Source organism: Mauremys reevesii, linkage group 1 (assembly GCF_016161935.1).
Source record: "Mauremys reevesii isolate NIE-2019 linkage group 1, ASM1616193v1, whole genome shotgun sequence".
Classification (NCBI taxonomy): Eukaryota; Metazoa; Chordata; order Testudines; family Geoemydidae; genus Mauremys; species Mauremys reevesii.
Genome location: NC_052623.1, coordinates 120,564,379 through 120,579,286, shown reverse-complemented (window position 1 = coordinate 120,579,286; position 14,908 = coordinate 120,564,379). Strand labels below are relative to the sequence as shown.

The 14,908-nt window shown below is 41.0% G+C and overlaps 1 protein-coding gene across 7 annotated transcripts in view; it reads right to left on the bottom strand.

The window, feature by feature from the left end:
* The window catches only part of RNF149 (ring finger protein 149), a 34,454-nt gene that overhangs the window by 10,945 nt on the left and 8,601 nt on the right, over window positions 1–14,908 (bottom strand). For 6 of the 7 annotated variants that reach the window (XM_039533585.1, XM_039533593.1, XM_039533563.1 and 3 more), the window contains exons 3-6: window positions 11,410–11,478; window positions 8,640–8,722; window positions 6,889–6,985; window positions 1,392–1,587 (exon numbers count right to left, since the gene is read on the bottom strand). In XM_039533585.1, the coding sequence (XP_039389519.1) occupies window positions 1,392–1,587; window positions 6,889–6,985; window positions 8,640–8,722; window positions 11,410–11,478 (445 nt within the window). Of the gene's footprint in view, window positions 1–1,391; window positions 1,588–5,224; window positions 5,684–6,888; window positions 6,986–8,639; window positions 8,723–11,409; window positions 11,479–14,908 lie in introns of those variants that run through there. The other variant, XM_039533604.1, reaches the window with a different exon arrangement.

Genomic DNA, 14,908 nt, shown 5'->3' with positions numbered 1-14,908 from the left:
ATGTAACATGAGAAAAACTAGATGAATCTTCCCTGATTAAGTAATTATCTTACTGGCCACAGGTTTTGTAATTCAACAGCATGAAGTGCAGAGCAAGAACCCTGCCAAATAGTGTGCTCTGCTCTAGAAACCATAACTACGGCTACATTTTAGTCACAGGTATTTTTAGTATAAGTCATGGACAGGTCACAGGCAGTAAACAAAAATTTATGGCCCGTGACCCATCCATGACTTGTCACAGGCCATGAATTTTTGTTTACTGCCTGTGACCTGTCCATGACTTATACTAAAAATACCAGTGAATAAAACACATGGCTGCTGGGGGAGGGAAGGGGCATGTGGCAGCGGTGTGCAGCCTGAGACCACCGCTGGTGGGGTGGGGGGTTGGCAGAGCCAGCAGGCTCCCTACCTGGCTTCACGCCTCCTCCCCCAAGCAGCAGCAGAATTTGGGCGTGGGAAGGGGCAGAGGGTTGGGGCATGAGGTGGGCTCTGGGCGACGCTTACCTGCGGGGGCTCCCCGGAAGCGGCAACATCCCCCCCCCCAGCTGCTAGGCAGAGGCATGGCCAGCTCCTGGCCAACGGGAGTTGCGAAGCCAGCGCTCTGGGCCGAGGCAGCATGCAGAGCTGCCTGGCCACGCCTCCGCCAGCAGCTGAGCAAGGGGGATATCGATCATTCTTTGATTAAGTTCAATTTTCCAAGGCTGGCATGATTTCAGCCTGAAATAATTTGTTTCCCAATCATCCAAGTGGCAGAAAACGGTACTACTCACTAGAGCCATCACCTCAACACCACAGTATTGAGAGTTCCGAAGTAAACTCAAGAATAAAGAGTTTTCGTTCTAAAGTTCCAATTAATAAAATTAAAGAATTATCCAAATGATTCGCGAAGACCTGGTTTTATGGTAAATATGAGTGACGGGGGGTGAATAGGGATGTTGTTCTGGGAAAGTTGTGATGATCTGTGTATGGGTTAAACTGTGACCATTGGGCCAGGTAATCCACTATCTATGCTGCCTCCCTCATACAACCAATAAACTGTTGCATACAAATTAGCTGTAGAATAAGAGTGGTGATTGGTTGAGGGATAATGATATCACAATGGTCTAGGACTCTTGGCATGGCACAGATACATGTTTGACTAACTGAAAGCCCATGCTGTCACATGGGTGAAATTTGTAAAGAAAAAATGGCTGAGAACTTAAAATATTGGATATTAAACCACAAATCCCACTGATACTGAATCTGGTGATATTCTAAAAAAAATTCAACCATGCTTGTAATTCTTTCCATTGCTTCACACTGATTCAGAGATTCTAGGTTTTAGAGTGACAATCCTGGAATTTTATTATATAGCTTACACACTGATTTGAAACACATTACATTGTACTTACCAAGTAATGCTGTGGTTTCACCTGCATCCTCTTTTAAACTGCTACACTGTAACACAGATTCATTAGTTGAAGAGGCTGACAAATCGCTTACTTCATTTCTATCATCTTCTTGTAAAGCTATACTCAAACTTCCTACTGATACACTGCCACTTATCGATTCAGGTATTGCAACTTCAAGTGCATCTTCAGGGTCACCCTTCAGAAGTAAACAAAATATTCAGTAAGCAATTATTTAGACATCAGAAAAACAAAGTTTCTAATGACTCTGCAAAAGAAAAAGTTTCTTTGATTAACCTTTACATATTGAATTAATTGAAGGAAAGCTATTCGCCCTTCCTAATACAAGAGTTGATTTATATTTTATAAAAGATTTTTCAGCCTGCCTTCTGCAAGTCATTCTTGAGTCTTACACAGGTTCCTCTCATCATAGTTGTGATCTTGTTTTTGATTTTGTCACAGCAATTTAGAACAACAGGCTTGCCTAGACCATATGGATCCAGCAGTGCTGCATTACCATGCCCAAAAGCATCTTGGCCATTAATTCCTGGACCAACAGATAGGAGTGCTGCAAAGACATTGCAGTATGCCCCTAAGGGAAGCTATTATTCTGTCAAGAGTTTGGTTTATGTGATTGCCTACCATCACACAAGAACTCTGTTGCAGAGGCAGGGATAAAATCCAGTTCTCTAGGCTGGCATTCAACTGTCTTAGCTACAAAGTCATCTTCTGTTTTCCTGTAGCTCCCTGCTTTATTCACGTCACATCTTCCAACCTCTGCAACAAATGAGGTAGGGGACCTACAGACAGCCTTCTTTACTACCCAACCCTTGAGCACTCTCCATCCTGTGGGGGAAAAGATAGCACTATCACATAATTAAAGATTGTATTGTACATAATACACACACAAGGGGGAGGTGAATAAGGTTTCATGAGTCCCCTTAATTCTGGCATTTCCTAACTTCTGAGCGCTTGACTTTGCAACCTTAACATTCTCTTAATGTAGTTTTGTAGGAAGTAATTTCCAAAGATTTAAAAAAGAAAAGTGCACTAAAACAAATATATGGAATCATACTGTCATCAGCAGGACTGGGAACTTTATATTCACAAAAGAGACCTCTACTACTTGAGCTAACAAAACTGGTAATAGTGTTAGGCCATTATCCTCTGTGTGTTGCAGCCATTAGAGGGGAAGAGACATTTGCCAGTGGCATTCACAGCTACTTGTTAAACACAAAGGAATATTGAGACCTGGGAATCCTTGGTTCAATTTCAGGTTCTAGGAGGGAGTGTACTATAGTGGTCATAGACCTTTCTCTGCCTGTTCCCTCCAGCCGTCCCTATCTTTCTCTTCTCCTATCCACCCTCCTCAGCTCCCATCAATATCAATCTACTGTTTCCAGGGCCAACAAGGGGGAGGGGGGGAGCCGATACAAATTACCAGGGCCCGGCAGTCTGGAGTGGGGCCCGGCTTCTCTGGCCCTGTTTAGCCGGTCCACCCTTGCTGGGAGGCCCCAAAAAAATTTGTCACCGGGGCCCAAACCCGCTCTCAGCAGTCCTGTTTCCCTGTTTCCTGTTTCTAATCAAATCAGTCTGCTTCCTCCTCCCGCTGGTGCCCAGGCAGCACGGAGAAGCACTGAGAGCATAGGAGGGTGTCTCTCTGCGCTCAGTTTTGGTGTCTTACACCTGAGTGGCCCACAGTAACTGAGGGGAGCAACTGAAGGTAAATTCCTGTCCAGCCCCAGTAGCCCTGGAATGGAGCATGCTAAATCCCTCTGTGGGGCTTGTCATCCCAATCGGGTTTATACTAGGAGCCGAGAGAGAGGCAACATGGTCATTATATAGGAGATCTCTGGAGAATACCACTGCTGGCCGCTAACAAACCATGGACCATGGGCAACTGCAACTTTTCAAGCACTTATAACATGGGCAAATTTAGGTGGATTTTCAGAGGGACAGCACAAGGTGCATCCTTAACACCAATCCCCCTGGCCAAATTTCAAGTCCCTGCTCCCAAAGCATGAAGTTGCTAAAGTCTCAATGAAACAGTTATTTAAAAAAGTCAGCAGAGGCAAGATACATTTTCCCCTAATCACCTTCTTAGAAATGAGTGGGGTTTTTCTTCTTTTTTTTGGATAAAAAGGTTTGGCTGAGGCAGTCATCTGGCATGGAAAATTTCAACCCAAACAAACAGCTGTGTCTGGCAAAGTGATAAGCAACTGAAAATGGAGACCTTAATGGAAAGTACTCAGCAACCTTAACTATATGCATCACTACAAACACCTATAATGAATGGGAGGAGTACATCTACAGAGTTATTTTAAAATTAAACTGATATTCAAAAAGCAGCAGTCATTAACATGAGTTCATAGTTTACTTGTACAAGTAAACTATAACACAATTTAGCTGTTCTGCCCATTTTGTAGTGTATAAACAATAGTACTTTCCCTACTCCTCAACAAACCTTAGTATAGTGCTTTATAGCGAGGTCACACATCTGTAAGACACAAGGCATTTCTAGGATGCCCATCAATTTAAAATCTTAGCAACACAGTATTAAAGATAAACAGTATATTTTCAAGTATCAAATTAAAAACTAAGCTACATTTTTCAACATAAGTGAACAAAATACACTGAGTTGTTTGGGTACCCCCCCAAATATTTGTGCACTTGTTAGTTCCGTAAATCAATAATTCACAATGGGTGACTCCGTCAATAGTGTAAGTTAGCAAGACTACTACATCAGAAAGTAGTTAACTTGTCAATTGGGGTTCCTTTTTAAATCAAGTGAATTTAAGACTGAACAGTCACCTTGGGGACCAAAGTCCTCCATTTACAAAACAAGCACACAACAACAGGCAATGGAAGTTAAAGTTCCTCCAAGTTATTCCAGAAGTCCACCTCTACCCCGATATAACACGACCCGATATAATACAAATTCAGATATAATGCAGTAAAGCAGTGCTCCAGGGGGGCGGGGCTGTGCATTTTGGCAGATCAAAGCAAGTTTGATATAACGCGGTTTCACCTATAACACGGTAAGATTTTTTGGCTCCTGAGGACAGCGTTATATCAGGATAGAGGTGTATCAAGTTTTTAGATTTATGAATAGTTCAGTTCTCTCTAGTTATTAATTCAAACTCTGCAGAAGATACAAGTTGAAATGATGATGCTCATCTACTTAAAATGGACTGATCACCACATTGATTCTAAATGGTTGCCTGATTGTAACTTTCCACATTATCAACTTGAATGGGGTTTGAACTTGTGATGTGTAACTAATTATCCATTGTGAATACCTTAATAAATGGGGGGTTGCAACCGACACGTTTCCTACATTCACCTTTGTCAAGCAATGAAGAGACATATCTGATCAACAGGAGAGAAATTATATGTTGGGCTGGTGATGGGTAGAGTATCAATGTCCATCCCAAAAATCTGAACTCAGGGAACTCAGATACTCTAATAAATCACAAAAACCCATTTTTCAGATAAAATACATTTTCTGCTAATTTCCATAATTAAGTAGAGTTGTGGGCTTCAACTATATGGATAGTATGAAAACAAGACAAACTAGGTTATTAGAGTCTCAACGTAGCTTCCAGACCAGTCTCCACAACAATTGAATCTTTAGGCCACATGGTATAACCATTGCCTCATTTTGCATAATGAAATCATGTAGATGAGCAGATCTAGGATTCTACTGCTTTTCTTACAACGTTGACAAGATATAAGTAGTGCATCAGATGAAGTATATTGTAGTCTCCAACCTTTCCAAACAGTATTATTTTGTTTATAAGTTAAAAAAAATGCAGGCACTTTATGAAAAGATCCCAGACACCATTCTAAACACACCACTTTATTCTTATGGTAAGTGCCCCTATTTATTGAGATCTCTAGAGGAGTGGTACATAGATATCCACGTCCTATTAGTGGGATTGAAGGCAGTTTTCTCAAGACTACTTCTCAACAGTGATTGAACAACCTACCACATATCTTCATCCCTCTTTGCTGGTACTGTCAGAAAAATGAAAGCACATCATTTCTACTAGTATTGCTAAAAATTTTCAGGAAGGTTTTAGTGAACACTGATTCAGTTAGAGAGATCAAATGCTTACTCAGCATATCTGGGAGCATACAGACCCAGTCAACTAATTTTTCCAGCTATTTGAAAAGTTTCGAGGACTCAAAAAGCAAAAGGGCACTTGAGGTCCATGTAAGCTGAAGCATGAAATTGGTTTCTACAACTGTGCAGCTGTAGGCAAGTCACTTCTCTTCCTCAGTTTCCTCTCCCTCTGTAAAATGGGGATAAAAACAGTTGCTTACCTTTCCATAACTGTTGTTCAAGATGTGTTGCATATGTCCATTACACTGCTGGTGTGTGGTGTCCCATGTACCCATGCTTGAGTTTTCCCTAGAAGTACCTATGGGGTGGCATCACCCACACCAAAACTCCATATGATCAGAAGTGAGGCTACAAAGAGTGAAGCCACCCTGCCGCCTTCAGTTCCTTCACAATGGAAGCTGATGGCAGACTCCGATGCATTGGGGAAGGCAGTGGGGGGTCGTGTATTGGACAAATGCAACACATTTCAAAATACAGTTAAAAAGTAACTATTTTTCTTCAAGTGCTTGGATATGTCCATTACACTGTAGGTAACTCCTAAGCTGTTATCCCACGCAGTGGGGATCAGTCTCATTAGAAGGGGGAACGGTATGACCACTTTTCCCACATTTGCATCCTCCCTTGAAGCAGCAGATTGTGCACAATGCTTGGGGAATGTATGAAGAGAAGGCCACGTTGCCACCCTATAAATGTTCGTAATCAGCATGTGCTACAAAGGCTGCTGAGATCAACTATGCTCTGATCATGTGTCCTGTCAACTTTTCAGGAGGCACTACTGCTTTGACAGCATAACATTGCAATGCAGCAGCTAAGAACTAAATTTGAAATATAATAAATAAAAAATGAAAAATTAAGCATCACGTGATTTAAAAAAGGAATACCATTAGATGACAACAGAGCACCGAGAAGTTTTTTGTTCACAGGGCACACAAAACACAGACCACTGACAGTAAGAAGGAACTGAAGGGTAGGGCTGGCTTTATAACCTCGCAGCACTCAGGTGTACGTAACGTTATCCTTGTGGGTACCTCTAAGGAAAACTCTGGCACTGGTGCACACACACCCCTACAGTGTAATGGACATATACAAACACTCAAAGAATTAATTTTTTTCCTACCACAGAAAGGTATTACAAGATAGTTAGCATTTTGTTAAGTGCAATATTAAGGATGAGTATTATAAATCGTTACAGATTTCTCTTGTTTGGGTTCTTGTACCACAGCCATCACTGTGGTATCTATATATATATATACACACAGCAATAATCTGGAGAAATAACTGCTCTGAATTTTTAACAGGTTGATGTGCAGTCTTGCTTCCTGTTTTGAATGTCTGCAGTGTAGTTTTAACTAGATAGATAAATATGTAACTCACCCAATATCCCAGAGCTTTGATGACATCTAGTTTACACATTGGACAAGTTCTGTGGTCCAACAGCCAGGGGTCAATGCAGGTCCTATGAAAGATATGCCTGAAGAAAAACAGTATACTTGGTTTTATTTTTTTTTTAAACTATGATTTATTCTTTCAGCCAGCCTATTCATTTTCTAGTATGTCCATCTTGAGGTTATTAGATACCTTTTTAATCTTAGTAGTTATTCAATATATTAACCTATCTGCCAAAGGTGGAAGGCAATGGACAAGCATACTGACAGAATCTATAGGTAGAGCCTCTCTTTAAAGAATCAGTCCACACTCCTAAGCGATTAAAAAGGAGAAAGTAATGTCTAGTACAATTTTTTTTATAGTAACCTTTAAATCTGATAATATATACTACTCAAATATTTGGTAATACACAGAAACAACTATGCACAAAGTTTAGATCTCATCTTTAACTGTTCTTATTAAAGTACAATACTCTACCAATCAAGGGCTAATTGTTCTTCATTGTCACATAACCAAGACATTTGATTAGACATTTTTAAAGAAATGACCACTTCAGGACTGATCAAAACATTAATACAAATAAGGAATTAATGTTTTATATTTCAAACACACTAAAACCCAAATAGAAGTGGAAACGTTAGTTTACAGATTCTCTTTTGTACCAAGATTTTTTCAAGATTACGTCTGCCATATTTCTAATTATACATCTAATTTTCTTTAACTGAAGAGAAAGGTGTCTCACTACAAAAAAAAATGTTCCCACAAAACTAGTAATAGTCACATACTGTATATACTTGTTCGTAATCTGAATTTTTTTAGTAAAAAAGGCAAGCACCAGAGAAGGGGGTCGGCTTATGAACAGGTATAGAGAGGGAGAGGAGGGACACAGCCCCTCCCCCCCAACAGAGGGAGCAAGGAGAGGCAGCACAGCCAGAAGGCAAGAGGCGGGGCCAGAGTCTCTCCAATTCTGGCCACGTTACTCTCCCCCCAGCCTCCAAAGCAGCTGCAGCTCTGGAGCAGGCTGCGGCTGCACCACCCAGTCTGGCCCGCCGGAGCAGCTCCAGCCAGGTCAGAGACATCCTCCCCTGGCCTTCCCCAGATAAGGTGGGAAGGGCTGGGGTCATGTGGGGGGCAGTCACAGGTTACTCCCCTGACTCCCAGCTTCTCCCCCCCACAAAAAAAAAAAGTGTCCCCACCAGTTGCTGTCCCAGCCCATCAGGGTAAGCAGCTGGCACGCCAGGACACTTTGTTTACTTAGGTTTACCTCTGTGCCTGCTGACGCTCAAGGTAAACAAACCATCTCGGCCCACCAGCAGCTTATCTTGATGGCCCAGGAAGCCAAAGTTTGCTGACCCTTGAATTGTAGGGTCAGCTTATGAATGGGTTATAAAAAATTTCCATTTTTACTTATCCATCTTGCGGGGGGGGGGGGGGGGTCAGCTTATAAACAAACCTGCTTATGATCGAGTATATATATGCTATATAATTTATACATATGGTAATATTTTAATTAACAAGTTTATAACATTTGAGAGGCTGAACTCCCCACCACATCTATGAAATACCATCTCTTCATGCCCTTGCATATGCTACAGGACAAACAGACAGCACAACTTCAGTGCATTGTATAGCTTTACGACCTCAATGCTCCAGAAATGGCTTAGGTTTCTAGGAATCTCATTAAATATTTCTTATGGAAAGTATGGTAAAAATAGATTTTAAAAGGCAATCAAACTTACTTGCATGGCAGAATTCGGACAATATCTTTCGGTTTATAGTTTTCAATGCACACAGCACAATTTTCTGCATCAACATCTAAACCCTAAAGAAAACACATTTAAATGTACAGGTAGACCATGACATTAAAAAGATCATGAATATAATAAGCATTACAAGTCATGCAGCATAATCATTTGAACAGAATGCTTTAAAATGTCATAAATAAGCAATTTTCTCTTATTTAATTCAGTTAGAAATACTCTACCAAAAGGTGGAGAAATACTCTACCAAAAGGTGGTTTGATATAATCAAAGTCACTGATTGTGATTAAACCTAGATATATCACATGTCAATCCAAGCACTTTTTGGGTGACTTCTCCGAACACTGGTGTTTTTAATGGGATACAATCAAGCGTTTTAGTAAACTAAAAATAATAAATAAAGCTAACCATCTCCAGATGTATGAGATTTCACATGGTAAGTAAGCATGAAAGATATGGCAACAGAAACTCATTTAACTCCCAATCTACAGTCTCAAGAGCTAATGAGCATTCTACATACTCTTATAGGGTTGAATGGTGCCTCATCCTGTTTCTTCAGCCTTCTCCTCCCACAGTGCCCTGGTAAACAGGCTTGCACAGGAAATCTAAGAAGAACTGGAGAGGAAAGAATCCTCCCTCATACTCCAAATTAAGCAGCTTAACAAGAGATTCTTAAAACCTCTCTCTCTAACCTCTCACTCATTCAATCGTAAGAAAAGAGTATATTGAATGCTCATTAGCCCTTGAGACTATAGATCAGTGGTTCTCAACCTATTTACCATTGTGAGCCACATATGCAGCTGTGTGTTACATGGGCTGCATCCACATAATATATATACTATTTGTACGGGCCTGAAGATGTCACATGGCCACAGTTGTGTGCTGACTGGGCTGCAGGTTGAGAACCACTACACTGTAGTCAGAGTACAATGTGCAATTACTCATGCAATTAACACTTTTTGGGAGACTCCTCCATGTATTCTGACATGTCTTGCCCCTTTTGTAGTTACAGTTGCAATATAAATGTGAAGGAAAACTTAAATATGAAGATAATTGATTACATGGTATACAAAGTAATTTTAACTGAGTTGTATACAAAAGCTAATACATGAAGGATATCCAAATAGGGTCCTAGCATAAAAACACAATGCAAGTCTTTCATATCAGGTTACTAAAAAGTATGGGTGTCCATTACTGCAAATGCTTACATGAGTTAATAATGTGAGTAAGATTGGAGGATCAGGCCCATAATTTCTATTTTGTACACTGTATGTAACAGTCAGTCATTTTAAATAAAAAGTTACTTGTAACATTTATATATTAGTTGCCAGTCTGTACGTTTAAAGTTAAATTCATAAAATACATTTACTACTGCAGATATTTTTCACTGAAAACAGGGGCAGATGCCAACCATGGCATATGTAGCACATAATCAAATAAGTGTCCATTTGACAGTAATCCCCCAAACTGCTCATAAAAGAGCCACACAACTGTAAACATGCATGTGTTTTCAAAGTGCTTCAACTCTGAATGTTGCTATAAACACAAAAAGCCCTACATTGTTTGTTACAATTGTGATGGATGAAGCAGGGTGGAGAGTAAGCTCCCTTTTGTAGACACCCAGCCAGTTGGCAGTGGAGTCCCTCTTGGTGGCTGTTCTCTGCTTGCTTTACCTGTAAAGGGTTAAAGTCCCCCAGGTAAAAGAAAGGGAGTGGGCACCTGACCAAAAGAGCCAATGGGAAGGCTAGAACTTTTTAAAATGGGGAAAAAAACTTCCCCTTTCTCTGTTGTGGTTCTCTGGGAGAGAGGGGAACAGGGAACAGTTATGCTATGAGAAGCTTTAAGCCTATCATAGATCATACCTAGAACTACTTATTTGGAACCCCAAATATGCAAGTAGATCAGGAATGTTTAGAAAGACGCAATTAGGTTTATTTCTGTTTACTTCTTATGCTAGTGAACTCCTCTGTGCTAATGCCAGATGCTTTTGTTTGCTTGAAACCTTTAAGCTGAACCCCCAACAAATCTAGTTTAGGTGCTTGATTTTTAGAATTGCTCTTTTAAAATCTTGCAAAAGCTGAAGTTCCAGATGTATTTTCTTTTTTGTTTTTAATAAAATTTACCTTTTTTTAAAAAACAGGATTGGATTTTTGGTGTCCTAAGAGGTTTGTGCATACAGGCAAGTCTTATCTTATCTTCCACGGTTAGCACGTAAAGCGAAAACTGCGTATACTCAAAATTACATCCCCAAGCCCTTTAAATCCCGCCCACAGCGCCGGTGGCCAGGCCGGGGCAGCATTTAAAGGGCTCCTCTGGGCCCCCCCGCGCCCGGCCGCTGGAGCTGCAAGCGGGATTTAAAGGGCTCCACTGGGCTTCCCGCTGCGGTGGGGAGCCCTGAGGAGTCCTTTAAATCCCGCCCGCAGCTTTGGCAGCTGGGCTGGGGCTGGCATTTTAAGGGCCTGGAGCTCCACGGTGGCTGGAGCCTCGGGCCCTTTAGTTCGCCCCAGGGGCTACCAGCCACCTCTGCAGCTGGGAGCCCCCTGGGTGATTTAAAGGCCCTGGGACTCCCAGCCACAGCTGCTGCCCCAGGACCTTTAAATCTTGAGGCCACGCCCCCCCAGACTCCGGCCCTACAGTGTAAAGCTGAAATCGCACATGTTAAATGTACGTAAATTGCGACAGACTTGTATGTTGTTTAATTAGCTGGTGGCAACAGCTAATCTCCTTTGTCTTCTTTCTCAGCTCTTACCTTGTCTCCATGCTTCACAGTATGCAATTGAAGCTCATTTATCACTTTCTTGGTTTCTTTTCTGTGGCCCTTAAAGTGGTGAGAGAATGTTTAAAATAATGTTACACAAATTCAGTTTAGTTAAGTGAAAGAGTACTGAATTATGAACAAGCCTTAAATACTAGAGTATTCAGTATAGTTTACAAAGCCTTTGAATACATTCAGGAAATTCCTATCTTTTGTCACTATAGTAAGTTTATAAAGCCTTCCACCCACCAATGCACATTAAGGAGGAGTGAGTTCCACATTGTATGGGGCACTACAGCAAATACACGATCATCTATTGATATAAACACTGGTGAGATGCATAAGAATTGCGTATTGTCAGAGTGGAGATACATGTGGAGACAAGGACAAAATCAATTCCCCACTTTCTAGGCAACCAGTGTAGAAGGGAAGAAGGAGAGACATAACAGGACCACAGTTAATCCAATGAGCATATATACTGGTGGTGCATATTGGATAGTCAAAAGGATCGTGGAGACACACAGCTGGGTATCTGCAGCATACTGATAATTTTCCCTGTTATCTTGCCAAGAGGTCTGACACAGACAATGATCAGAGAACGTATTTAATTTAACCTGAGTTGTTTAAGAAACAATATCAATTGCACAATTCTCCAAATCAGTGTAACCTGCTACATATTCCCTGCAAAGTTACAACTACATGTAAAACAGGAGGGCATGGGGAGGGAGAAGCAATCACACTTTAAATAGCCCCTCTTGATATAGAATGAGGATTAAAATAAAGATTGTAATACATCTGGAAAAAGTGATTATGGAAAAATGTTTTTCTGCTCAGTCTGCTCAATTTTCTTTTCCACTGCAAATGCAAACATATGCCCCTTATTGTAACATGAATGGCCTGAGGAAAGGACTTCAATTTAAGAGGACACTGTACAGTTAAATGTTCATTAAAGTAAAAAATTCTTAAGGGTGATCTCAATCTTGCATTTGGATCCATGCAGGTGTAGCTTCATGCTTATTTAGAAACCCAATGGAGTGCCACATGAACCCAAATGCAGCATCAGGGCATAAGATACTAATACCACTTCAGGTGTTCCCCCCATAAAAACACTGAACTTAATATCTACTTTTTGCACAATACTAATTTTGAACAATGAAGATAGACCTGTCAATATAACTTTATACACTTTTTCTAATCAATTTTATCAGATTTTGCCCCTGAATGGTAACTGTGCTTCCAACTGCAAAAGTTCCCCCCACCTCAAACTCTACCAATCAAATTAGCAATTCCAAAAGACAGCCTGTAGTAGTCTCTTCTCAGTTTTAGAGCCTGATCCTGTAACTCTAAAACAAGTAACCCTACTTGAGAGAATAGGCCAACTTGTATGATTGAAGACTACTCCATAAGTAAAGTTTGCAGGATCACATTCTTAGGCATATTTACATATATGGGAAATGTCATTTCCCGCTGCGGCGGGGGGGCAGCCTTTTTTAAATCCCAGCGCGGGGAGTCAGAGAAGGGCTTGGGCTGCCTGCTGGCGGGGAACAGCAGCCCATCCCAGCCCCAGCCGCCAGAGGTCGGAGAGGGGCCTCCTCGGCTTATTTACATATATGGGAAATGTCATTTCCCATATCATCATCTTGGGGCACCCTATTACATATGTTAAAAATTATCTTTCTGTAATCTATCCAATTATGATGTTATACTTAATCTGTTTCATAAAGCTAGATGATTTGTCAACTATTAGCAATTTGCACATACTGATATGAAAGTATTCCCCCCGCCGATTTGTTTTGGACTGGAAATATGAAGTTCCAGGAAACATTTTTATCGGTAACACCTAATCCTTACACAAGGCTTCATTTTCAATGCATTGTACAAAAACCTCTGCTTCTTATAATACTTCTGAGGTACTGTATTCATTTTACTGACTGGGAAAGCAGGTTACTGATTGCCTCCCATCCAAGGCATGTAAGTCAGTAGCAAAAGCAGAGTTTGAACTGGGTAGCTTCTGATTCTCATCCCCATATGCAGTCCACTAGACTAATGATTAACTTTTTTTAATCTGCAACCCACAAAATAGTTGAAGTTGTCCCACATCCCAAAAAATGTGGGTCTCAAATAAATTAAAAAAAAAAAAGATACACTGATGGGGCTACTGATCGCCTACTCTCTCCCCCCAGTAATCAGATCCAGAAGTTTGAAACAGCACATCCTAAAAAGATGTGAAGTTGACTACACAGCCCTTTGTGGTTCAGCCTGGGGCCAAATCTCCATTAGTTTGGAGCAGTGAGCACAGAGGAACTGCTCTTGAAAAGCACAGGGATTGTTAAGAGGCAAAGGAAGTAGCTGCAGCAGCAACTGGAGGGAATGAACTGCTCCTCTCCCTCCCCCCACCACTCTTACTGGGTCCTAGTGGCCCAGGTAATTTGCTCCAACTCACTAGGCATCCACCCTGAAATCAATTTCCAGGTTGTGGCCCACCAGAGAATTCGGGCTGAACTACAATCACAATGACGGCTTCACGGTCAGCTTTTGTAAAGCTTTACAATACAACATTTTAGGTTTATAGGATACTACTGGATTAATTTAAGAGCATTAATGGCTGGACCAGTGACTCTCCATTAAACTTCACTCAACAGAGCTCTCTAGCTGAAGATTGGAAAAGGAGGAGGAAGCAATTCCCCAAGTTACAGTTTTAATTGGGAGGAAGGAAAAGAAATAATACATCTCACCCAGTAAGCTCTAGTCAAACATTGCTCTGTACCAAGTTCCACTAAAATTGTTGCTCAATTCTAAATTAAATATGATCTGGTAGGAGGCAGATATTTCAGATAAAAATCTAGTTATTAAAGCTAAATAGGCTTGAGACGTCAATTAACATGCTGCTTATTCTAGCACTAGAAAAGGTTCAGAAAAGAGCAACTAAAATGATTAGGGGTTTAGAGAGAGGGTATGATGAGAGAAAGAGGCTAGGCTAGGACAGCTTGGAAAAGAAAAAAGAGGAGGGGGAGGGGGATATAGTATAATATATAAAAGAGAGTGAGAGTGAGAAAGAGGAGAAGTTATTTACTTATTACTTATTCCCATAATACAAGAACTAGGGTCACAAATGAAAATTAATAGCAGCAGGTTAAAAAAAAATAAAAAGAAGTTCTTCTTCACAACACTTGGACAGTCAACTTGTGGAACTGTTTAGGTGAGGAGGGACTAGGACAATTTAGAAAGGGGACTGGGTAATAAATTCATGGTGGCTAAAATTCATGCATAAAGAAGTTAACCAATGGCTATTATTAGCCATGGGTAGTCCTAGCCCTGATGGATGGAGATGGATGGGATGAGAGAGGAGAGAGATTGATCATCATTGGCCTGTCAGGTTGGGCACTCAGGCATGGCCCACTGCACCTGCTGGGGGCCAGATAGATGGACCTTTGGACTGATGGACCGACCTTTTCTTTTGTCTTATAAGTGTATTCATTTAAAAATTTATTCA